The 24,401-nt window shown below is 38.0% G+C and overlaps 2 protein-coding genes across 3 annotated transcripts; both read right to left on the bottom strand.

The window, feature by feature from the left end:
* Positions 1–688: 688 nt before the first annotated feature.
* Positions 689–24,056, bottom strand: LOC131325313 (caffeoylshikimate esterase-like). Its single transcript, XM_058357503.1, has 8 exons — positions 23,825–24,056; positions 23,602–23,682; positions 23,160–23,337; positions 14,380–14,517; positions 14,227–14,259; positions 13,972–14,096; positions 1,493–1,648; positions 689–1,100 (listed from the first exon to the last, which is right to left on the bottom strand). The coding sequence occupies exons 4-8, from the start codon at positions 14,508–14,510 to the stop codon at positions 949–951; spliced, it is 597 nt and encodes a 198-aa protein (XP_058213486.1). The 5' UTR covers positions 14,511–14,517; positions 23,160–23,337; positions 23,602–23,682; positions 23,825–24,056; the 3' UTR covers positions 689–948.
* On the bottom strand, positions 1,660–3,238 carry LOC131325315 (uncharacterized). Of its 2 annotated transcripts, none has more exons than XM_058357506.1 (4): positions 3,108–3,238; positions 2,345–2,482; positions 2,191–2,223; positions 1,660–1,869 (listed from the first exon to the last, which is right to left on the bottom strand). In XM_058357506.1, the coding sequence occupies exons 1-4, from the start codon at positions 3,108–3,110 to the stop codon at positions 1,699–1,701; spliced, it is 345 nt and encodes a 114-aa protein (XP_058213489.1). In that variant the 5' UTR covers positions 3,111–3,238; the 3' UTR covers positions 1,660–1,698. The 2 variants fall into 2 exon arrangements, with proteins under 2 accessions (XP_058213489.1, XP_058213488.1); XM_058357505.1 differs by having other exon boundaries at positions 3,090–3,237.
* Positions 24,057–24,401: the final 345 nt, after the last annotated feature.

Genomic DNA, 24,401 nt, shown 5'->3' with positions numbered 1-24,401 from the left:
CCACACCACTAAAACTTCCTCCGGAACAGAATCGTAATTCGGAATCGTTCTGAGACCCATCACCGTAGAAGAGAAAGCTAGGCCTGAACGGGGATGGAATGAATGGATCCGAGCTTTGCATCCCGGATACAAACACTTTTGTACAGCTGCTCAATAGATATCGCAAGATGTGGTTTTGAAATCAATTAACTTGCCATTACTAAAGGCGCTGAGTTGTTCCATCAAACAAACACTCGAGCTTGGTTCAATCTTGTTCGGATATACTAACGAAATAGAGCCATAACTAGTCAATGTACACGTGCAACAATGTACCGTGAATGTCCGGCATCTCGAGGGGTTTGCACCGTTTCAGACCACCAATCTTTGTCGTCGTCTACTGGTAAGGTAGTTGCTGGTGTTTTTCAGCAAATTGGTTCGAGTGGTGGGGGTGGGGTGTGGCCCAGGATGTGTTTTGATAATTAATACCCGCTATGGACATTTTCAACATTAACAAATGTTCTTAGCATGCCCTTAGTGGGTATTAATTATCAAAATACGTCATGGACCGTCATTTCCCCTTCCTTTTTTTATATATCTTTCCTCCAACACTCGATTGGATTCCCCTTTCCCCATCTTGATGTACCATTTGTCAAGATTTCTGAATAAAATTTTTGCCTATCAAAAAAATAAGAAAATGTGGACAGCTTTATTGAAATGCCATCTATATTCCAGTTGATTTAGAACATGGAAAGAGTATTTACTGATACAACAACATTGTCTATACTTTCTTCAAGTTTAAGCAATCGAAACTACTTAATCACTCATCATTCTCAATTTTGCTTTTCCTATTCATCTATGCACGACTAAACTAAAAATCAATCAGCACAGTGATTCTTTAAAAAAAAAAAAAAAAAAAACTAACAACCCATGAAAAGGTAATATTTGGGATCTCTCTATTTTTGTGTGATGCTAACCAGGCAAGCAGGACACCTTACGCATGGGTGCAATCAATACGGCACCATCCCAAAAGTTGGGCTTCTTCAAATGCAATAGAATCGCCACTGTTCCTCCCATTGATTCTCCCATCAAGAATCTCGATTTTTTCAGGTTTTTCTTCCTCTCTGTTCAAAAATTCCCAAATCCAACAATTAGAAACACCCCAAAAACTTCAAATTCCCCAATGATTGTTATACCATAACAACTGATAAAATCAGATATAAAAACTCAAAAAACTGTATTTTTTCCCCATAAACATAAAAGGAAGAGAAACTGCCTTTTGGATATTAATTTCCAACCAAAATAAACCGACAAAACGATATCTTACCAAGTCAGCCAATTTAATTTACTCAGCATGCAATATTATCGTGAGCAGATTTATTGTGCGATTTCCTTCTGTTGCTTAGAATTTTGAAGAACTCTGTTTTCTGCTACATTTTCTATGCTACCAAACAACTCGTGGTGGCGGATAAAAAAAAACTCATGGTGGACCTTCAAATATCAGAAACTAAGTGACCGGAGATTCTCGTGTAGTGGTCGGAGCAGTCTGTAACAACATCTTCAAAGCTAGGTATATATCCCGGAAGACCAGATGATCTCCCATGCCCTTCATAATCCATTCCATAAACTCCATATCCTGCCTTCGCTAGCCTTGCTCCGGTCCCTTTTCGTCCTGGACGTAGGGTGCTCTGTTTCCGTTTCTTTTTGTATCCGTTTTGGCATTCAATAGTAACCATTAAAGATGAAAGAGAAATATATTGACCTTTCGTTGAGATGCATGCTGGACTCCATGCCGTAACCATGGTAGAGAAAGACCAAAGCTTTCGGTTCACGGTTCGCAGGCAGCCATCTACACGTGAAAGGCTTCATTCCTCTCGAATTCATTACGAAATACTAAATATTATTCATTATTGGCAGAAAAAATTAGTGTGTAATTCACAATTAATCGAAATCTCTGAAAAAATTGAAACAACATTTGTTGGAAAGATGAAAAAAAAAAAAACAAGAATTGAACAGGACTAACCTCTTTGTATCTGACTCCTTCAATTTCGTAGACCTGTTAATGGTCACAAAACAACACAAATGTGAAAACTAAACGCAAACCCCCTGAAAAAATTAGTGCGTAATTCACAATTAATCGAAATCTCTGAAAAAATTGAAACAACATTTGTTGGAAAGACGGAAAAAAAAAAACAAGAATTGAACAGGGCTAACCTCTTTGTATCTGACTCCTTCAATTTCGTAGACCTGTTAATGGTCACAAAACAACACAAATGTGAAAACTAAACACAAACCCCCTGACAATATCTTATTTTTGAAGTTGTATAAGTCACCCAACTATCAAGATTGGAAAGAAAATATTTATTACCTCTTGTCTAACTTCAGGATCTTTGTAAGCAGCATCAATACTATCATGACTAGGGATGATTTCCCATGTAGAAATGATATGGCAGAGCTTTGCCAAGACATTAACCACCGGTGCTGATGGCCTAATATCATCTTCTATCTGTTAATGCAATAAAACACAAGAACAATATATATGTTTGTAAATTTCTTGCATATAGGATAGGATTATAGAGTTGAACACAACAAACAAACAAACGTAGTTTTGTTGATTACAAGGTCTTACTATACTTGTTTACACAACAACACCACACAATCTAGGAAGACTAACTTTGGACACAAACTCTCTAGTCATTTTAATAAGTCATGTTGTTGTTTACCCATGGAACTGGATGCATGCCACAATTATTTGACATTTAGAGTTGACGGAAGAACCAAATGCATTGCTTCTTCAACAAAATTCTGGAACATAATGCAAGTAACAAAGGTTGTACGTTCTTGGCTAAAGAGCAAAGATTACCTTTAATCTAACTACTGAACTCCGGTTATCAATTGGTTCTATCCATCCCGATGCTATTGTTAATTCGCAGCAACAATAATTTTCCTACTAAAAGGTCTATTCCTAAGTGAGAAAAGTTCGTAGAAGGGCAAAATAATATTTGTTTTATGGAATTTCTTTCTTGGTCTTCTAAAATTGGACAAACAATTTGGGACAATGAGAAGTTAAAAAGTCGACAAATTAACAAAACGGGATGGTGGGAGTAACTCACAACCAACATGATAGTCACCATTTATGAGAATCCATCTTCATTGATAACGAAAAAATGATCCGCATATGACGCAGGGAGTTAGGAAGATATATAAAGGAGCACTTGCTATATATGTAAGAACAATAATATGAATAACAAATTAAGCTCTCTCGTGTTTCTGACTTGTGGGAAGGAAAAGAGCTTTACTGTTTATATAGAGGAATTTTACTCCGATAAGGAGGTTAGTTTGTTAGGGATTAACGACTTGCCTAATAATATTATGGAGAAATACAAGGAGAGACTAAGTCTCATTGGTTACAATTATCCCACGTTGATCTCTCACATTAATACCTCTTAGGGATAGTCCTATTTTTAAGGACCACACCTAGTCAAAGGCAGAGCCTGAAATTACAGTTAGTCAGTTAGTCAGGTTGAATGAGCTGAGCTACAAAAATACCATAAGCAAAGAAGAAATGAGTTGCATTTGGGAAAATATATATATATATATATATATATATATATATATATATATATATATATATGGGGCGGTTCTTGGAACACCCAAAAAAACATTTAAAAAAACACCTCATAGTTTTCGTATAGCAGAAGGAAAAATTCTACTTTTAGTGAGGCTTTCGGGGCAATTTTCTAATTCTTGGGAGGTAAAAGTGTACAAAATAATTCAAAAATTATGGTACTAGTTTTAATTAAGTGAGTGGGGTCACATGACCCCACTTGTCATACTCTTTTTCTGCTCATGTACCTAGGCCCCGTTCCAGAACATCTTCTTAAAAAATAAGTACTTATTTCACATTTTAAAACTAAAAAATAGTGTAAATAAAAAATAATTTTTAAATTTTTTTTGCCTCGTATAAAAGATCTCATCGGAATCTTTCAAATAAGATCCATATTGCATATTTTTAGATTTCAATAAGCCCATTATTTTTTAGCTTGAAATTGCCTCCCTAAAAAATAAGAACTTATTTTACATTCCGAAATGGAGTCCTAGTATCACAAGTAGGCAGGGACGGATCTAAAGGGGGCATGCGGGGCATGTGCCCCACTTAAAATTAAAATATATTTTGTATAAATTAACATAATTATGAAAGCTGCTAATATATAAACATACACACTTGCATATATCTGTGGGCACGCGCCCCCGGAAATTTTCGTTTTGCAAAACTGGGTGCGGCCCTCTTTCAGAAAAGCGCAGCGAAACGCCTCAATTCAGAGTCGCCACTCGGGTTTTAGCGGTGAAATACCCAAGGAACCGAACTCGAAAACGTTTGCCACGTTTGTTTGATTTTGAAAAGGCATGGACCGGTCCGTCGTCACCTTCGATATCTGAGGTTCGGGAGCCAGGTTACGAGAGGGAAAGAGTTTTATGGCACCCCTCTCGCCCAATCCGGAGATCGGTCTCTACTCAGGCATTTTGCTTTGTAAAACATTTGCATTTTTCTCTTACTTGATCATTTTTCTAACCAGTTAGGGAGGGGGAACAAATAATGGGGATTAAAACTGTAACAAGTTGTGATTTATGTGACGAAATGCTTTATGGATGACTTGCTCGCAATAATAAACATAGATTGAGAACAAGCACTGAGCAACCAGAATGAGTTGGAGTATGCTGCTTAAGAGGGGAATGAGCAGGCTTCGCACCAGCATGCACTGGCCGGGCCACTGTATGCTGATCAGACCTGCGCACGCCACACTTAAACTGACGTACTCTACTTATCTGGCCTCATAGTCCTTGTTTGCAATCCTCTGGGCTCTGAAAAGGAACCAGCGCACACCCAGGACAAACCACGCAGTTTAATAGAACATGGAATATACAGTTACAGACAGATAGGATGGCTTCAAGCCATGAAGGAAAACAGAATACCCCAAAGACAGTGTGGGGACAGGAAATAGGCCAAGATTAAACTAATATGCAAGGGCCAGCCACTGGATCTTTGGAACAACTGCTGTACGCCAGTCATATGAGACCGTACGCCGGTTAGCTTTATTACCCAGTGCTTGGCTTTACATCATTTGGGCTCTGGATCATGACCAGAAGGATCCCAGAGGCCTTCTAAACAGATAAGAAGTAAGCATTAACCATTACAACTAAGCAACTCTAAACATATAGAAAGCAGTAAACTGATTATTAGCATGCAAGGGTGATTGACAGAAATGTAAGTAAGCAAAAATGATGATCGATGATCCCCACGCCAACATTGCACGCACTGCCATGACTGGCGTACGGCATTACGGTACTGGCGTGCGCCATACTTCATCTCATACGATTGTCGTATTTTACCAGTTTAAGGCCAGGACTAGTATTGCTTATTAGCCTGGGCCTTGCTGGTTCCCCTCAGGAGCTGAAAACAGAATGGAACACAAAGGTGGTATACCTTTTTGTATTGAGATTTTGAAGGTGGTATTTGAGCTTAAAGGTTGAAGATGGAGGTTAGATGGTGACTGGACATCAGTGGGGTGTATGGAAGTGAGCAACCATCTTTTCCCTTTCAATGGAAGAGGAGAGATAGAGAGTAAGAGGAGAGAAGGAGAAGAATTGCACTCCTTAATGTGGCTAACCCCTTGCAAATGAATGCAAGGGGGGTATTTATAGAGGAGAGAGGGACTGAGATCAGTTGGATCAAGGCCTTGTTTGGCTGGTTTGGGTAAGAGATGGAGCCTCCCATGCATTAAATGCATAGGACTAGTTGATGGGGGGTGTAGGAGAGAGAGGGGAACGTCCCTGCCGAGAGCAATCATCAGGGAGACTGTAGCCGATGTCAGGGTGGCACAAAAGTCTCGTCCATGTGGCTGAATAAAGTTGATTTGACTGGCATTGACTGGCATGCGCCACATATGGACCAGCGTGCGCCACTGACAACTGGGTCAACGGTCGAAGACCGACACGTGGCAGTTAACTGGCGTGCGCCAGGGAATCAATGGCGTAAGCCTGTTTGGTTTTGCTGGGGCTGTTTGGCTCTGGTTTGAAGGATTTGAAATGGGTTTGAATGAGGTTCGGGACGCTCAAAGCTCAAACACACCATCGTCCTCAGATTGTTCTGGACCATAATCATCATTGGGGAAACAAAAGATCGAAAAATAGTGTTATCTGAACAGTCCAGAATGAGGTGTCTACAATATCTCAAAAATATACATATCTAATTAATTTTATGCCCAAATTTCATCATATGGTGCATTATAATTGTTGTTTTACAATCTATTTGTCTATTTGGAGATATTCTTTTTTTATTTTCTTTATTTTTAACCGTCTGGGAGAAATATTTTAAAAAAAGTCATTAACAAAATTAGCTCGATCATTCTAAAATTTATCAATGTTCATTTAAAACGTATTTTAAAATTTTTGTCTAAGATTTTGTGCTCATTTTTACCTAATTTAACTTAAAGTACGCGTTATAAACTTTTGTAGTTAGTAATGCATACCTTAATTTTGTACGATCTTATTGTGGTTGACTTAAAAAAAATGAACTTTCGCCATTATGATTAACAAATGCCCCCACTAGGTTATATCTATGGATCCGTCCCTGCGAGTAGATGATAATAATCCTATGATCGATGACCAATCAAATAACGTATACATATATAATATTAAATTAAAAAATAAAGTAATCAAGCCTATGAGCCCCGCACACTTTATCATAGGGAGGAACATTGCACATGAAGCACATGTATTACATTTACTGTCATTGCATGGTAAGTTAGCTTCCAATCAATACAAATACACATAGAAAATTAGACTTTACGTGGTTTCCAATAATCGGGTACTCCACGGGGGAATCGGGCAAGCAAATCACTATAAGCCAAGAACAAAGCTTTACAAGGTGTTTTCTCAATGATCTACACTTTTTTTGCATTTTTTTTGAAGGCAAAAAATTTATTAATATTTGAAAATAAATTACAAAGATTAAAAGGATCCAAATCAGCTTCAAGCTGAAAAAGAGAAAACCCACAAGGGGAAACAACTTCAGCAATCATAAGTCAACACGGATCCAAAAGGAGAGAATAACAAACCAAGGTTGGCAAGAAACCAACAAAGATACCACTCTTAAAGAGACACCTAACACCTAAGATCCAAAGCAAAATTCAAAAGGAACACACCCAAAACCCAAAAAGGGACACACCCAACCAAGCAAACCGAAACCAAGAAAAAACAGCAAAAACAAAGCCTAAAAAATCAAAACAACACCCAAAGAGAGACACCTAAGAGTCAATCATTATGTTGAAAATTATGCGCCTTAGCCCTTTCCTCATCTTCAACTTCCATACTCGCACATCGACGAATAAGATCCTTCTCATCACCCAAATAACGAAGGCCCATGATCTTGTTTACGATCCAAACAGCCTGAGCCTCATTTATATGATTCTTGTTGATGCCTTCAAAAGAAATTGATAAAGCAGCAGTGGCAACAACTGATCTAAACAGAACACCACTTAATTTGCTTCTTTTTACCACCTTTACTCTTGGACTTAGGAATACCCAACATATTTTCTACCAACTTCTGCTTCCATTTTCCTTTGCCGGTATCCTCCCTGCCCAATTGGATTGAGATACACATCTAGCTGGAGGCCCTCAACTTCCTTATCATTTAAAAAGCCTACTTCTGAAAGGTTATAAAAGCCTCCATCAGATTGCACTACCTCTATAACTGGGATTTTTACCACTGCGCCATCTTCTAAGCAAGGAAAATTATCCCCTGCAATATTTTCTCCAACGTCATCCAAAGATTGGATTGTATCCTTGGCAGCAATTTCGGCATTATCAAGTTCAGAGTCGGCCACTTCCACTTTTTCTGCATTTACATTGCTACACTCCTTAATTTGATTTTCTGATATGGAAACAATTAAGGTTCCATTTATAGCCAAACCCAAGCACACTGTTCACCGTCATGCCAGAACCCAAGTTGCTTCGCTGATGATCAGGGAGATGGCTGAAGGGGCCGGGCTGCTGCCTGCTGGGTCTTGCGCATTTCGGCTGATCAACAAAGATATGAACAGACCATGTGATTCACCCAAATTAAACACATTTTAGGACAGTTTGATTACGGCTCCGTTCTGTTAAAGACAATAAAGACTTATTTTTTAAATTAAATGTAATATATTATGAGAAAATGACATGTCTTATAAGACAGAAAATAAGTACTTAAAAAATAAGAACCTTAGCAGAATGGGGTCCAAAGATTAATAGGACTTGAATTTCCAGTTTATTTATTTATTTATTTTTGTCTTTCAGTTTTACTTGGTCAAATCCGTGGTAACCATCTTTAAATTTTACCAACTTTATCTAATTTTTTTTTTGACAAGATTGCTTTGTCATTAATGGAAGGGTGTTTCATGCTTGGTAGTTGGTACTTACTATATGATTTCCTTTTGGTTTACAACATGGTGTAGGCCCCACAAGAAGTGTAGCGAGTTATATTTAATTATTTTATTCACCAATTAGCTACTGTTATACGCTAGCCGCACTTTCAAACATCCGGGACTTGAAATAATAGAGACAACCAGTAGAGACGATGGGAAAAATAATTGTACTCCAATAAAGAGTTTGGTGTGATGATTACATATGTTTTTAACTATAACGTCATCACAATATTTTTATACTCCCTCCGTCCCAATTTAAATGCTCCCTACGGGAGACCGTATAACTTTGACCTCAAAAAATAAAGTACTTTTGGAATTAATTTTTAATTTTGTTTTGCATTGTTCCAAAAATCTCGATGAGTACTTTAAAATGGTGCAAAAAAGATCCAAAAAAGATTATGAAAATTACAATTTTTTTGAAAAGTTAAAATGACACGACTTTACGTAGGAAACATTTAAAATGGAACGGAGGAAGTACAATAAATGTCATCAAAGTTTGATAGTTAAAAAATTTAGCAGAATATATGACGACTAGTATTGGCTCCGTTCCGGAAACAGAAATAAGTACTTATTTTTTAAGAAGGCAATTTCAAGTTCAAAAATCATGTGTTTACTTAAATAATTTTCCTATCAATATGGATCTTGTTTAATAGATCTCATTGAGATCTTTTATACGGTGAAAAAAAAATTGAAATTTTTTTTTTCATTTATATTATTTTTGAGTTTGAAAATATGAAATAATTAAGTACTTATTTTTTAAGAAGGTGTTCTGGAACATGGAACTTTTTTTTGACAAACAATCATTCTATTCTATCTACATATCTACATAATAAAGGAGAACGGTTTTTAAATTTTATCTCTCTATAAATCCTAACCATTGATTTGCTTCATAAATCTTACGACTCTCCTTCTCTCTCTCTCTCAAACAATAATAATTGCACAATTACCACTAATTAGATCTCACGTTCAAATTTCATAGCTTACTCTCTCTCTCTCCTCCTCCTCCTCCTCCTCCTCTCTCTCTCTCTCTCTCTCTCTCTCTCTCTCTCTCTCTCATCTTCTTCTAGCTCTCCGCTCCCAAAGCCGAACCCCACTTGTGATTTTCTTTGAGACCGAACACCCTGTGTGTGTGTGTGCTATTTTGAAATTTTGAACGATCCCTTAGTGTTACATGAACAGGTTGATACTTTGTTCATAATTACAGTGTTGATTTGCATGTGCGCTGATTATTTGATCCGTGTCTTTGGGCACGAGCATGCACTAAAATAACTCTCTCTCTTAATTGTCACTTCAAAAAAATAACCGTAAAATGAATGGGCTTAGAAATAACTCCCAACCAACAGGATAGTCACCATTTGTGATTCAGAGGGGTAAAATGATCAGTACAAGATCTCAACACATTATCAAGATACTCCCTCCATCCCGATTTATTTGTCCAATCTGGGAAATTCAATTTATTAAGGGGACACAATTATTATACTTAGAAAATTAAATTTTCCACCAATGTCATTCAATTCAAATTGTACTTGTCACATCAATTCAAGAAAGAGAGGTAAAATAGTATTTTTATAGGATTTCTTCCTTAGTTTTTTAAAATTGGACAAATAATTTGGGACAATGAGAGGTCAAAGAGTAGACAAAAAGAATGGGACGAAGGGAGTATCTCACAACCAACAGGATAGTCACCATATATGGAAATCCATCTTCATTGACTCAAACACTCAAAGTTATTGTCGCCGAAAATAGGCTCCTCGTTAGTGGCGTTTCGATTACAATTCCAAGACTGGCGTTTCGATCACAATTCCAAGACATGGACCTTCCCTGGAAAGAGTTGAAGGTAAAGTGCAAACGACACCGTCAGGGATTGGGATCTCAACTAAGTGGCCAGAAATGCAGAGGTTTCCATCAGCGTCTTGTTCTCAGTATACCTCTACCATGAGGCCTCTAACATTTTGGGTTGATTCTGATCCCGGAGAAAATAGATGTCTTGTGACAACATGTCGATTGCTGTAGCGAGTCAGTTACCACAATTAGAACTTTACAAGGATAAGAAATTGATTCCAAACTAATGAGCTATTTTCTCATTATGACAAAAGTCAATCCAAATTAGTAGCCATCAGAATCTCTGTTAGCCTTTGCGCCTTCCCAAATGCATCATACCTGACCCAACCATTAACTCTCTCCTTGATGCCTTTAAGAGTTGGAACATTTGTCCCTGATCAAGTTATTCTCTCTCTAGAAACAGTCGCCTGTCTCTAGAAAGCAAAATCCTAAGCGCCGCTTGGGGGGGAGGCCGCCACTCCTCCTCCTCCTTCCCCCAGCCCCCTCTCTCCCCTTTTGTCCCTCCTCGCCTCTCTCCTCTCCCACCTTTGGTTTCAAGCTCTCGGATTCATGGGGCAGTGGTTCGGTGGACAGCGAGGTCTCCTCAAATTTGGCGCCACCGGCTGATGATGGATCCTTCGTCTAGTTCTCGTCTGTCGCCTCTGGATCCGTAGGCCTTGGCCCTGAGGTGAGGTAATAAGGTGTGCAGTAGGGTTTAGGGTTTTTTTTCGTCTGTTAGTTTTTTTCCGGCAGTCTTTCCGTCTTCTACTGGCAGGTTTACCCCGTCCGGTTCTGTACCAGTCTGGGTGTTCCAGATCTGGTGGGTGATGGTGGTGGGCAAATAACCCGGCACCTGTTGAGGAATGGTCCGGTGTTGGTGATCTCTAGTTGTCTGTTTTTGGGGCTGGTAGGTTTCGATGGTGCTGTTGGGTTTGGTGGTGGTCTGGTGGTGTTTGCTTGGGTTGCGCCGCAGTTTCGGCTGGAAGATAACTGGTCTTTGGTCGCCATGGTCCGGTGGTGTTCCGATTTTTATCCTGTTCAAACCAATGACCCTTGTGGTTTTTGTCCATGAGACCTGTTAGATTTTAGTTGATTTGTTGTTGCTTGCCTTCAGTTTTCAACGGTGCTTATTTTTTAGGCCGGGTTTGATCTGTGGATCTTTTAGATCCTCTGTTATCTAGACCTAGATTGGTTCTTAAGTACTGCTTTCGGCAGTAGGTGCCTGAGATCGAAGTTTAGGTAGCTTTGGTTATTTCCTGTATCTTTTCTGAAATCTGTATTGCCCGATGGGCTGTTGATGAATGAATGACCTTGTAAAAAAAAAAAAGAGTTGGAACATTTTTGTTCCACAGCATATTCTATTGGGAGTCTTCAAATCCCACTTGGCAAGTAATAGTCACTTTTGAAGCCAACACCAGCTTCAATCCAGCTGCCAATTGAAAGGCCAAACCGTATGTTGATTTGGCCTTCACACATGCCAGTTTTGAAGGCAATGTAATTTTTTTTTGAGAAAAAGTAAATATTTGAGAACAAAAAAATCCACAAAAACGTAATGACTACTCATTTTATTTTTGATGCGTCCGTAATAGAAGAGTAATATTTTTTATTTTTTGATCCTAATAGAAGAGTAATATAAGTTTTCAATCTCTTGCGAAGTAAATCATGAGTATGCCATACCAGCATGTAACAATGGACTTAAGTAAGATATTGGTCATACAAGTAAGAAAATAAACAAAAGAAAAATAAACAAATGACTTATAGATGAGGACATTGTTTCAAAAGAGTTAATACAAGAATGCAAAGAGGCAGACCGAAAAAATTGGCTCCTTTTTATTTTTCCCTTGGGCGTTTTTTTTCAGGTGGATATTGGGGATTGGATAGGACCGAAGTCCCATAACACATTGGGGATTGGATAGAACCGAAGTCCCATAGTACCAAGAGGTTTTTACATGGTTAACGACAAGTACCAACTTCCAACATACTGACCTTGGGACCCTACAGCGCCCCCTAGCACGATGCAAGTTGCAGTGCTTGATCCTGTCCGTTATTTTGGACGATGAGACGCAGCGCTGAGAGGTGCAGCGCTTTTGACGCATTGCACCAACCCACCTTCCTCAGTGGACCTTGCACTTGTCCTAAAGGAATAAAGATTACCTTTTCTAATGTGGACAGCATTATAAGGACTACGTTCAATAGGCAGCCCACAACGACTCTCTCTCTCAACTTTCAATCCGACGGCAGCGTTTAGGGGGGGCTCCTGGTCGTTTATGACATTCGAAATGGCGGCATCTTGGCGGCCATCAAAGGAGTCCGGCATCTCACGGAGTTCGCGTCATTTCAGACCACCAATCTTTGTTGTGTCGTCTACTGGTAAGATGGTTGCTGGTGTTTTTCAGCAAATTCGTTCGAGTGGTGGAGGTGGGGTGTGGCAGGTCAGGTGGTGGTGGTGTGTTTCCGGTGATGGCGGCGGTGTGGTACCTGTTTTGCAACGACAGAGTATGTTTTCTGTGTTAGGGCTTAGGCTGTGGGTTGGCTGGCTGTCTTTTGGGCCATGCCTTTATAGTGTTATATTTTTGGAGCCGGGCCCGTTTGGAAGTGTTTAGGCTTTATCCAAACAGTTTTTTTTTTTTATCTTTTCATCTAAACCGTTGGTTGGATTCCCCTTCCCCATCTTGATGTACCCTTTGTCAAGATTTCTAAATAAAATTTATCAAAAAAATAAGAAAATGTGGATGGCATCGTTGAAATTCCATCTATAATCCAGTTGATTTAACCATGGAAAGAGTATTTACTGACACAACAACATTGTCTTTAGTTTCATCTATGCACGACTAAACTAAAAATCAATCAGCACAGTGATTCTTTTAAAAAAAAAAAAAACTAACAACCCACAAAAAGGTAGTATTTGGGATCTCTCTATTTTTTGTGTGATGCTAACTAGGCAGGCAGCACACCTTCACATGGGTGCAACCAATACGGCACCATCTCAAAAGTTGGGCTTCTTCAAATGCAATAGAATCGCCACTGTTCCTCCCATTGATTCTCCCATCAAGAATCTCGATTTTTTCACGTTTTCCTTTTTTTCTGTTCAAAAATTCCCAAATCCAACAATTAGAAATACCCCAACAACTTCAAATTCCCCAATGATTGTTATACCATAACAACTGATAAAATCAGATATCAAACTCATAAAACTGTGTTTTTTTTCCCCACAAACATAAAGGTAAGAGAAACTGCCTTTTGGATATTCATTTCAAATCAAAATAAACCGACAAAACGATATCTTACCAAGTTAGCCAATTTAATTTACTCTCAGCATGCAATTTTTAATTATCGTGGGCAGATTTATTGTGCGATTTCTTTCTGTTGCTTAGAATTTTGAAGAACTCTGTTTTCTGCTACATTTTCTATGCTACCAAACAACTCGTGGTGGCGTATCAAAAAAAAAAAACCTCATGATGGAACTTCAAATATTAGAAACTAACTGACCAGAGATTCTTGTGTAGTGGTCGGAGCAGTCTGTAACAACATCTTCAAAGCGATCTCCCATGCCCTTCATAATCCATTCCATAAACTCCATATCCTGCCTTTACTAGCCTTGTTCCACTCCCTTTTCGTCCTGGACGTAGGGTGCTCTGTTTCTGTTTCTTTTTGTCTCCGTTTTGGCATTCAATAGTAACGATTAAAGATGAAAGAGAAATATATTGACCTTTCATTGAGATGCTGGACTCCATGCCGTAACCATGGCAGAGAAAGACCAAAGCTTTCGGTTCACCATTCGCAGGCAGCCATCTACACGTGAAAAGCTTCATTCCTCTCGAATTCATTACGACCCTGCATATTATTCATTATTGGCGGAAAAATTAGTGCATAATTCGCAATTAATCAAAATCTCTAAAAAAAACTTGGAACAACATTTGTTGGAAAGACGAAAAACAAAAAACAAAAATTAAACAGGACTAACCTTTTTATATCTGACTCCTTCAATTTCGTAGGCCTGTTAATAGACATAAAACAACATAAATATGAAAACTAAACACAAACCCCCTAACATTATCTCTTTTTTGAAGTTGTATAAGTTGCCCAACTTCAGGATTGGAAAGAAAATATTTATTACCTCTTGTTTAACTTCAAGATCTTTGTAAGCAGCATCAATACTATCATGACTAGGGATGATTTCCCATGTAGAAATGATACGGCAGAGCTTTGCCAAGACATTAACCACCAGTGCTGATAGCCTAATATCATCTTCTATCTGTTAATGCAATAAAACACGAACAATAGATATGTTTGTAAATTTCTTGCATATAGGATAGGATTGTAGAGTTGAACACAACAAACAAACGTAGTTTTGTTGATTACAAGGTCTTACTATACTTGTTTACACAACACCACCACACAATCTAGGAAGACTAACTTTCGACACAAACTTTCTAGTCATTTTAATTAGTCATGTTGTCGTTTATCCATGGAACTGGATGCATGCCACAATTGACATTTAGAGTTGATGGAAGAACCAAATGCATTGCTTCTTCAACAAAATTCTAGTACATAATGCAAGTAACAAAGGATGTACGTTCTTGGTGTGGGCACGCGCCCCGAAAATCGCTCGATCTTTGGGTTCCCTTTTTAAAGACTGGGCGCGGCCCATTTTGGAAAAAGCGCGGCGAAACGCCTCGATTCAGAGTCGCCACTCGGGTTTTAGCGGTGAAAGCACCCAAGGAACCGAACTCGAAAACGTTTTTGCCACGTTTGTTTGATTTTGAAAAGGCGTAGACCGGTCCGTCGTCACCTTCGATATCTGAGGTTCGGGAGCCAGGTTACGAGAGGGGAAGGGTTTTATGGCACCCCTCTCGCCCAATCCGGAGATCGGTCTCTACTCAGGCAGTTTATAAAGCATTTGCATTTGTCTCTCATTTTATCATTTTTTAGCCAGTTAGGGCGGGGGAACAGTTAATGGGGGCGAAAGCGGTAACAAATTGCTGTTTATATGACAAAATGCCTATGAATGATTTGATTGCGATGCTAAGTATAGATTGAGAACAAGCACTGAGCATCCCGAGCAAACTGCAGTACGCTGTCACAAGGTGACGTGAGCAGATTCTGCCAGCATGCACTGGTCGAGCCACTGCATGGTGATACAACCTGCGCACGCCACATATAAACTGGCGTACTCCACTTGTTGGATCTCTCAGTCTTTGTTTGCAACCCTCTGGGCTCTGGAAAAGGACCAGCGCACACCCAGGGCAAACCACGCAGTTTATTATAGCAGAATATACACAGTCACAGGCAAAACGAATGGCTTTAGGCCATGAAAGAAAGCAGAAAACCCCAAAACAGTGCGGGACAAAAGATAGGCCTAGCTTTCGCTTCAGATGCAAAGGCCAGTCACTGGACCCAGAAGCCTACTGCCGTACGCCAGTATATTACTGCCGTACGCCACTTTGCCTTTGATTCCAGTGTTTGGCTTTGCATCATCTGGGTTCTGGAACATGACCAGAAAGATCCCAGAGGCCTTTACATGACAGAGATGAAAAAGATAAGATATTTACCACTAAACAGTTCTAAATATGGAAAGCAGTAAACCGGTTATTAGCATGCTAAGGTGATCGACAGAAAGATAAAACAAAAGGAATGACGATCCATGATCCCCACACCAGTTGTGCTCATACTGCCATGACTGGCGTACGGCATGTAGGAACTGGCGTGCGCCAATTATCGTCGCATACGATTGTTGTATTTTTACCAGTTCAAGGCCAGGACTAGTATTGTTTACCAGCCTGGGCCTTACTGGTTTCCCTCAGGGGTCGAAAACAGAAAAGAACGTAAAGGTGGTATACCTTTTGTATGGAGGTTTGAAGGAGATATTGAGCTAATGGGTTGAAGATGGAGGCTAAGAAGGTGGCTGTATATCAGCAGGGTGTATGGAGGTGGGTTGTTTTCCTTTCTCTTTCAATGGAAGAAGAGAAATAGAGAGCAAGAAGAGAGGAGAAGAAAGCTTTGTGCTTCTTAATGAGGCCAACCCTTTTGTGAACTTGGTAACCCTTTGCTAGAGTGTGAGAGGGGAGTATATATAGAGGGGAAATGGACTGAGATCAGTTAAGGTCAGGCCTTGTTTGGCTGGTCTTAGGAACAAAAGAGGCCTTCCATGCATTAAATGCATGGGACTAGTTGATGGGGGGTGTAGGAGAGAGAGGGGACGCCCCTGCCGAAAGCAATCATCAGGGACACTGTGGCCGACGTCAGGGTGGCACAAAAGTCCCGCCCAAGTGGCTGAATAAAGTTGATTTGACTGGGTTTGACTGGCGTGCGCCATTTCTTACTGGCGTGCGCCAGTATAAGCTGGACCACTGGTCGATGACTGACACGTGGAAGCTTACTGGCGTACGTCACCAAGACACTGGCGTATGCCAGTTGGGTTTTGCTGGGGCCGTTTGGCTCTGGTTTGAAAGGTTTGAAATGGGTTTTGGACGCTCAAGGCTTAAGCACACCCTTGTCCTTGATCTGTTTTCGACTATAATCATCATTGGGGAAATAAAAGATCGACAAATAACGTTATCTGGACAGTCCAGAATGGGGTGTCTACACTTGGCTAAAGAGCAAAGATTACCTTAAATCTAGATAAGAACTATTGAACTCTGGTTATCAATTGGTTCCATCCATCCCGATGCTATTGTTAATTCACTCCAACAATAATTTTCCTACTAAATGGTCTATTCCTAAGTGAGAAAAGTTCGTAGAAGGGGAAAATAATATTTTTTTATTGGATTTCTTTCTTGGTCTTCCAAAATTGAACAAACAATTTGGGACAATGAGAAGTTAAAAAGTCGACAAATTAACAAAATGGGAAGGAGGGAGTAACTCACAACCAACATGATAGTTACCATTTATGAGAATCCATCTTCATTGACAATGAAAAATGATCCGCATATGATGCACGGAATTAGGAAGATATATAAAGGAGCACTTGCTATATATGTAAGAACAATAATATGAATAACAAATTAAGCTCTCTCGTGTTTCTGACTTGTGGGAAGGAAAAGAGCTTAATTTACTGTTTATATAGAGGAATTTTACTCCGATAAGGAGGTTAGTTTGTTAGGGATTAACGACTTGCCTAATAATATTATGGAGAAATACAAGGAGAGACTAAGTCTCATTGGTTACAATTATCCCACATTGATCTCTCACATTAATACCTATTAGGGATAGTCCTATTTTTAAGGACCACACCTAGTCAAAGGCGGAGCCAGAAATTACAGTTAGTCGTTAGTCAGGTTGAATGAGCTGAGTTACAAAAATACTATAAGTGAAGAAGAAATGAGTTGCCTTTGGGCAATATTTATATATTGCAGAGGGAAAAATTCTACTTTTAGTGAGGCTTTCGGGGCAATTTTCTAATTCTTGGGGGTAAAAGTGTACAAAATAATTCAAAAATTATGATACTAGTTTTAATTAAGTGAGTGGGGTCACATGACCCATTTGTCATACTCTTTCTCCGCTCATGCACCTAGTATCACAAGTAGACAGAGATGGATCTAAAGGGGGCACGCAGGGGCACGTGCCCCATTCGAAATTAAAATATATTTTGTATAAATTAGCATAATTATAAAAGTGTGCTAATATATAAATATACACACTTGCATATATCTCGAAAATATACTTGTATAATTAGTTTTATACCTGAATTTCATCATATGGTGCATTATATATGATTGTTGTTTTACAATCTATTTGTCTATTTAGAGCTATTCTTTCTTGATTCTCTTTATTTTTAACCGTCTGGGAGAAATATTTTTAAAAAGTCATTACAAAACTAGCTCGATCATTCTAAAATTTGTCAATGTTCATTTAAAACATATTTCAAAATTTTTGTTTGAGATTTTGTACTCATTTTAACCTAATTTAACTTAAAGTACGCGTTATAAACTTTTGTAGTTAGTAATATATGCCATAATTTTGTACGATCTTATTGAAATATATTTTGTATAAATTAGCATAATTATAAAAGTGTGCTAATATATAAATATACACATTTGCATATATCTCGAAAATATACATATATAATTAGTTTTATACCTGAATTTCATCATATGGTGCATCATAATTATTGTTTTACAATCTGTTGGTCTATTTGGAGCTATTCTTTCTTGATTCTCTTTATTTTTAACCGTCTGGGAGAAATATTTTAAAAAAAAGTCATTAACAAAACTAGCTCGATCATTCTAAAACTTGCCAATGTTCATTTAAAACATATTTTAAAATTTTTGTTTGAGATTTTGTGCTCATTTTTACCTAATTTAACTTAAAGTAAGCGTTATAAATTTTTGTAGTTAGTAATATATGCCATAATTTTGTACGATCTTATTGTGATTGACTTAAAAAAAATGAATTTCCGCCATTATGATTAACATGTGCTCTCACTAGGCTATATTCATGGATTCGTCCCTGTAAGTAGGTGATAATAATCCTATGATCGATGACCAATCAAATAACGTATACATATATAAAATAAAATTAAAAAATAAAGTAATCAAGCCTATGAGCCCCACACACTTTATGAGAGGGAGGAACATTGCACATGGAGCATATGTATTACATTTACTGTCATTGCATGGTAAGTTAGCTTCCGATCAATACAAACACACATAGAAAACTAGGCTTTACGTGGTCCCAATAATCAGGTACTCCACGGAGGAATCAGGCAAGCAAATCACTATAAGCCAAGAACAAAGCTTTACAAGGTGTTCTCTCAATGCTCTACACTTTGTTTGTATTTTTTTGAAAGGCGAAAAATTTATTAATATTTGAAAACAGATTACAAAAATTAAAAGGATCCAAACCAGTTTCAAGCTGAAGAAGAGAAAACCCACAAGGAGAGACAACAACTCCAGCAATCATAAGCCAACATTTATCCAAAGGGAGAGAATAACAAACCAATGTTGGCAAGAAACCAACAAAGATACCACGCCTAAAGAGACACCTAACACCTAAGATCCAAAGCAAAACCCAAAAGGGACACACCCAACCAAGCAAATCAAAACCAAGAAAAAACAGCAAAAGCAAAGCCTAAAAAATCAAAACAACACCCAAAGAGAGATACCTAAGAGTCAATCATTATGTTGAAAATCATGCGCCTTAGCGCTTTCCTCATCTTCAGCTTCCATACTCGCAAATCGACGAATAAGATCCTTCTCATCACCCGAATAACGAAGGCCCATGATCTTGTTTACGGTCCAAACAGCTTGAGCCTCATTTAGATGATTCATGTTGATGCCTAAGAAATTGGTAAAGCAGTAGCGGCAACAGCTAATCTAAACAGAACACCACTTTGCTTCTTTTTATCACCTTTACTCTTGAACTTAGGAATGCCCAAATATTTTCTACCGACTTCTGCTTCCATTTTCCTTTCCCCGTATCCTTAGCCTCCTCAATTGGACTAGCTGGAGGCCCACAACTTCCATATCATTTAAAAAGCCTACTTCTGAAAGGTTATAAAAGCCTCCATCAGATTCCACTACCTCTATAACTGGGATTTTAACCACTGCGCCATCTTCTAAGCAAGGAAAATTATCCCCTGCAATATTTTCTCCAACAAGGATGGGATTGTATCATTGGCAGCAATTTCGGCATTATCAGGTTCAGAGTCGGCCACAAACTGATTATTCCACTTTTTCTGCATTTACGTTGCTACGCTCCTTAATTTGATTATCTGATATGGAACCAAGGTTCCATTTATAGCCAAACCCAAGCAAATTGTTCACCATCACGCCAGGACCCAAGTTGCATCGCTGATGATCAGGGAGATGGCCGAAAGGTCCGGGCTGCTGGGTCTTGCGCATTTCGGCTGATCAACAAAGATATGAACAGACCATGTGATTCACCCAAATTAAACACATTCTAGGACAGTTTGATTTATGGCCCCGTTCCGTTAAAGACAATAAGGACTTATTTTTTAAATTAAATGTGATATATTATGAGAGAATGACCTGTCTTGTAAAGCAAAAAATAAGTACTTAAAAAATAAGAATCTTAACAGAATGGGGTCCAGAGATTAATACAACTTGAATTTCCAGTTTTTTTGTTGTCTTTCAGTTTTACTTGGTCAAATCCGTGGTAACCATCTTTAAATTTTACCAACTTTATCTATATTTTTTTTTGACAAGATTGCTTTGTCATTAATGGAAGGGTGTTTCATGCTTGGTACTTATGTATGATTTCCTTTTGGTTTATAACGTGGTGTAGGCCCCACAAGAAGTATAGCAAGTTTTATTTATTTATTTTACTCACCAATTAGCTACTGTTATACACTAGTCCCACTTTCAAACATCCGGGACTCGAAATAATAGAGACAACAAGCAGAGACGATGGGAAAAATAATTGTACTCCAATAACGAGTTTGGTTTGATGATTACCTCTGTTTTTAACTATAACGTCGTCACAATATTTTTATACTCACTCCGTCCCAATTTAAATGCTCCCTACGGGAGACCTTGTAACTTTGATCTCGAAAAATAAAATACTTTCGGAATTAATTTTTAATTTTGTTTTGCATTGTTCCAAAAATCTCGACAAGTACTTTAAAACGGTGCAAAAAAGATCCAAAAAAGATTATGAAAATTACAATTTTTTTGAAAAGTTAAAATGACACGACTTTATGTAGGTAACATTTAAAATGGAACAGATCGAGGAAGTACGATAAATGTCACCAAAGTTTGATAGTTAATAAATTTAGCAGAATATATGACGACTAGTATTGAGTGTGCCAGAATTTAATTTACATAAAACAAGACTAATATAACGTCGTTATCAGTCCTCAGTCTTTCTTCAATTTTTCCACAGAGAGAGATGAGATAGAGAGAGCTTATCTAAAACAAGAATAATATAGCATTGTTGTGAGCACGGAACGGGCCCATAAAAGACCAAAAGGGACAGGAGTGATGGGAGGGACACAGGACACATGTATAGAATACGTCATTATACTTTGCAATTAAAAATCAAAGATGATGAGATGAGATCAGTTGAGGTTCATGTATCTACATTTTCATATTTTTCATTTTAATAAGTCATGGTGTCGTTTACCATGGAACTTTTTTTTTGACAAACAAGATCATTCTATAAATATATAATAAAAACAAAATACAATGGAACAGAACTCCATTGATCTGAAAAAACAAAGAAAATACAACAAAATAAAATAAAACAAAAAACAAAGAAAAATCGCAAAAATCAGCACCAAAGTCGAATCCATGGAACTGGATGCCACAATTACTTGACATTTGCAGTTGACGGAAGAACCAAATGCATTGCTTCTTCAACAAGATTCTGGTACATAATAACAAAGGTTGTACGTTCTAGGCTAAACAGCAAAGATTACCTAAATCTAGCAAAGAACTACGTACTGAACTATGGTTATCAATTGGTTCCATCCATCCATCCCGATGCAATTGCTAATTCTTTGAAGTTTGACAGACAAGTCGCTACAACAATAATCTTAAAGTTCGTAGAATTTATAAAGTTATATACAATTTTCCTTTGAAGGAGATGATCCATGAACGGGCTTAGAAATAACTCACAACCAACAGGATAGTCACCATTTGTGATTCAGAGGGGTAAAATGATCAGTACAAGATCTCAACACATTATGAAAATACTCCCTCCGTTCCGATTTATTTGTCCAATTTGGAAAATTCAACTTATTAAGGGGATACAATCATTATACTTTGAAAATTAAATTTTCCACCAATGTCCTTCAATTCAAATTGTACTTGTCACATCAATTCAAGAAAGAGAGAAGGGTAAAATATTATTTTTATAGGATTTCTTCCTTGGTCTTCTAAAATTGGACAAATAATTTAGGACAATGAGAAGTCAAAGAGTAGACAAAAAGACTGGGACAGAGGGAGTATCTCACAACCAACAGGATAGTCACCATATATGGGAATCCATCTTCATTGACTCAAACACTCAAAATTATTGTCTCAGAAAATAGGCTCCTCGTTAGTGGCGTTCCGATCACAATTCCAAGACATGGACCTTCCCTGGGAAGAGTTGAAGGTAAAGTGCAAACGACACCATCAGGGATTGGGATCTCAACTGAGTGGCCAGAAATGCAAAGGTTTCCATCAGCGTCTTGTCCTCAGTATACCTCTACCATGAGGCCTCTAACGTTCTGGGTTGATTCTGATCCCGGAATTCCTACATGCTCGACTCCCACGGGTACCTGTGTCATCAATCCCACGACATAAATTCAAGAAGATAGACAAGCCAATTGGGCTTACTAAGCAAAATGATAAGCAAAATTCCATCTTCTTTTTGCAGAGTGCCTGGCTAGAATAATGTGGAAGTGACGTTGTTGACAATTCAGATGACCTTGTTGAATGATGTTTAGCTTTCAAATGAATAAATTCTCAAAACAAAAATGGTAAAATTCACGGCTGCCACAACATTCTGTGCGGATTTTTTGTCTGTGTTCTATTACGTTACACATCACTTCCATTCATTTTATTGTCTTATTAATAACATATACTATTTATCTCGAGAATACCTTCTTTAAGGAGATTTCCGTGAAATTGGTTTTACAGAGGTGAATCTCACCAGTCAAACGGTGCGGATTTTAAAAAAACTTTTCCGGAGAAAAGTTTAAACACCTTTGGATGGTCGCGATTGGTTGCTGATGTAAAGGACTTGTTCACGGCTCTGCCATGAATAAGTTTCTCTCATTTATCTCCCTATATCACACAAAGACTGGAAACTAACGAGCAATGAATCCAGGAAGAGGGATCAAGACATTTGAAAATATTAAAAAGAATGTAATTCAATGGACAATTAGAACCTATGATTTGATAAAAGAAAATCTAGATTTCTTTATCGAAATGGAGAGGTTAGAGACACTACCAGCAATGCAAGTCCTGATTCCAATGTCAAAATCATCGTGCCGTCATCAATTAGAGGGTTCTCTAGTGCTGCTTTTTTCCGCAACATTCAGGAAGACTTCTTCAAGAGTAGTGAGACCAAGTTGTATGTCATCTATACAAAACTCTTTTTGCTTAACTTGGAGCTTGGCAAACAAATTCTGCACAGATGATTTTTAGAAAAGAGAGAAAATATAAGCAATAGTACTAACCACATGAGGAGTTAATGTTTAGGGCAATGGAACCAGAAATCCAGTCTTTTATTTGCTACTTGAACATTTTTCACGATCAGAACTCATAACTGTACATCACATCATGTTTTTTGTGGAATTTCATAAAAAAAATAAGGCACTAAATGTGCCATACTTTTCATACCAAAAATGTACTCATGGTATAACAATTTGCTCACAGCGGTGCATGCATACCTTCAATGAGCTCTCCATCTTGCGAGGAACAACATAGCTCAGGAAGTACTGAGTCTCCTCCTTCGGTACCACATTCAAATGCTGTCAAAATAGTCCACAGATGAGTTGGCAAGCAGTTGATGATGCTCAAAGTAAACAAGAATGCAAAGGACACATATGTGGATGAAAAATACATAAAAAGAAAGTAAGGGCTGGGCCAGATTTGTTTCAAGTTTGGATGCACCCTAAATGAGTTGAATCTAGAACAATATAGATTTTTATATGTGCAGAGAATCAAGCTCATGAACCGTGTAGTTTCCCGATACTCAAAATAATCCACAGAAAGTAACCTTTAATATGAAGTAAAAGAAACAGGAGAAGCTTTTAAATTTCTGAAAGAGTACACTGATTGGAAGAAGAGAAGGAGAGGAATTTTATTGTGTATCGTGTAAACCGGCCAAGACTGATAAAGTAGAGAAGTAGTTTACTGGAGTGTTGTGTCTCTTAGGAAGGAAATAATTAACTTATTTATAGAGCTTAGTTATCTATCAGTGTTTGTTATGAGCTCAACGTTATTGCTAATAACCAGGAGAATAATTAGGAAGTTAAGTATGACTAGATTTTATGCCAACTGAAAAAGTCTTTTGATCTCATTAATAGGAGGAAAAATAGGAGACTTAGTCAAATTGGTTATCAACTAACCACTCCCAGATATAACGTTAATTACTTGCTCACCTCTATTGTCACTTATATGTGATAAATAATACATCAATGACAAATCTAATCAAATATGTTAATGTAAAATATTAAATTTAAACTGC

Source organism: Rhododendron vialii, chromosome 5a, assembly GCF_030253575.1.
Source record: "Rhododendron vialii isolate Sample 1 chromosome 5a, ASM3025357v1".
Lineage (NCBI taxonomy): Eukaryota > Viridiplantae > Streptophyta > Magnoliopsida > Ericales > Ericaceae > Rhododendron > Rhododendron vialii.
Note: the sequence above shows the minus strand (reverse complement) of the source record. Positions and strands in the feature narration are given on the sequence as shown.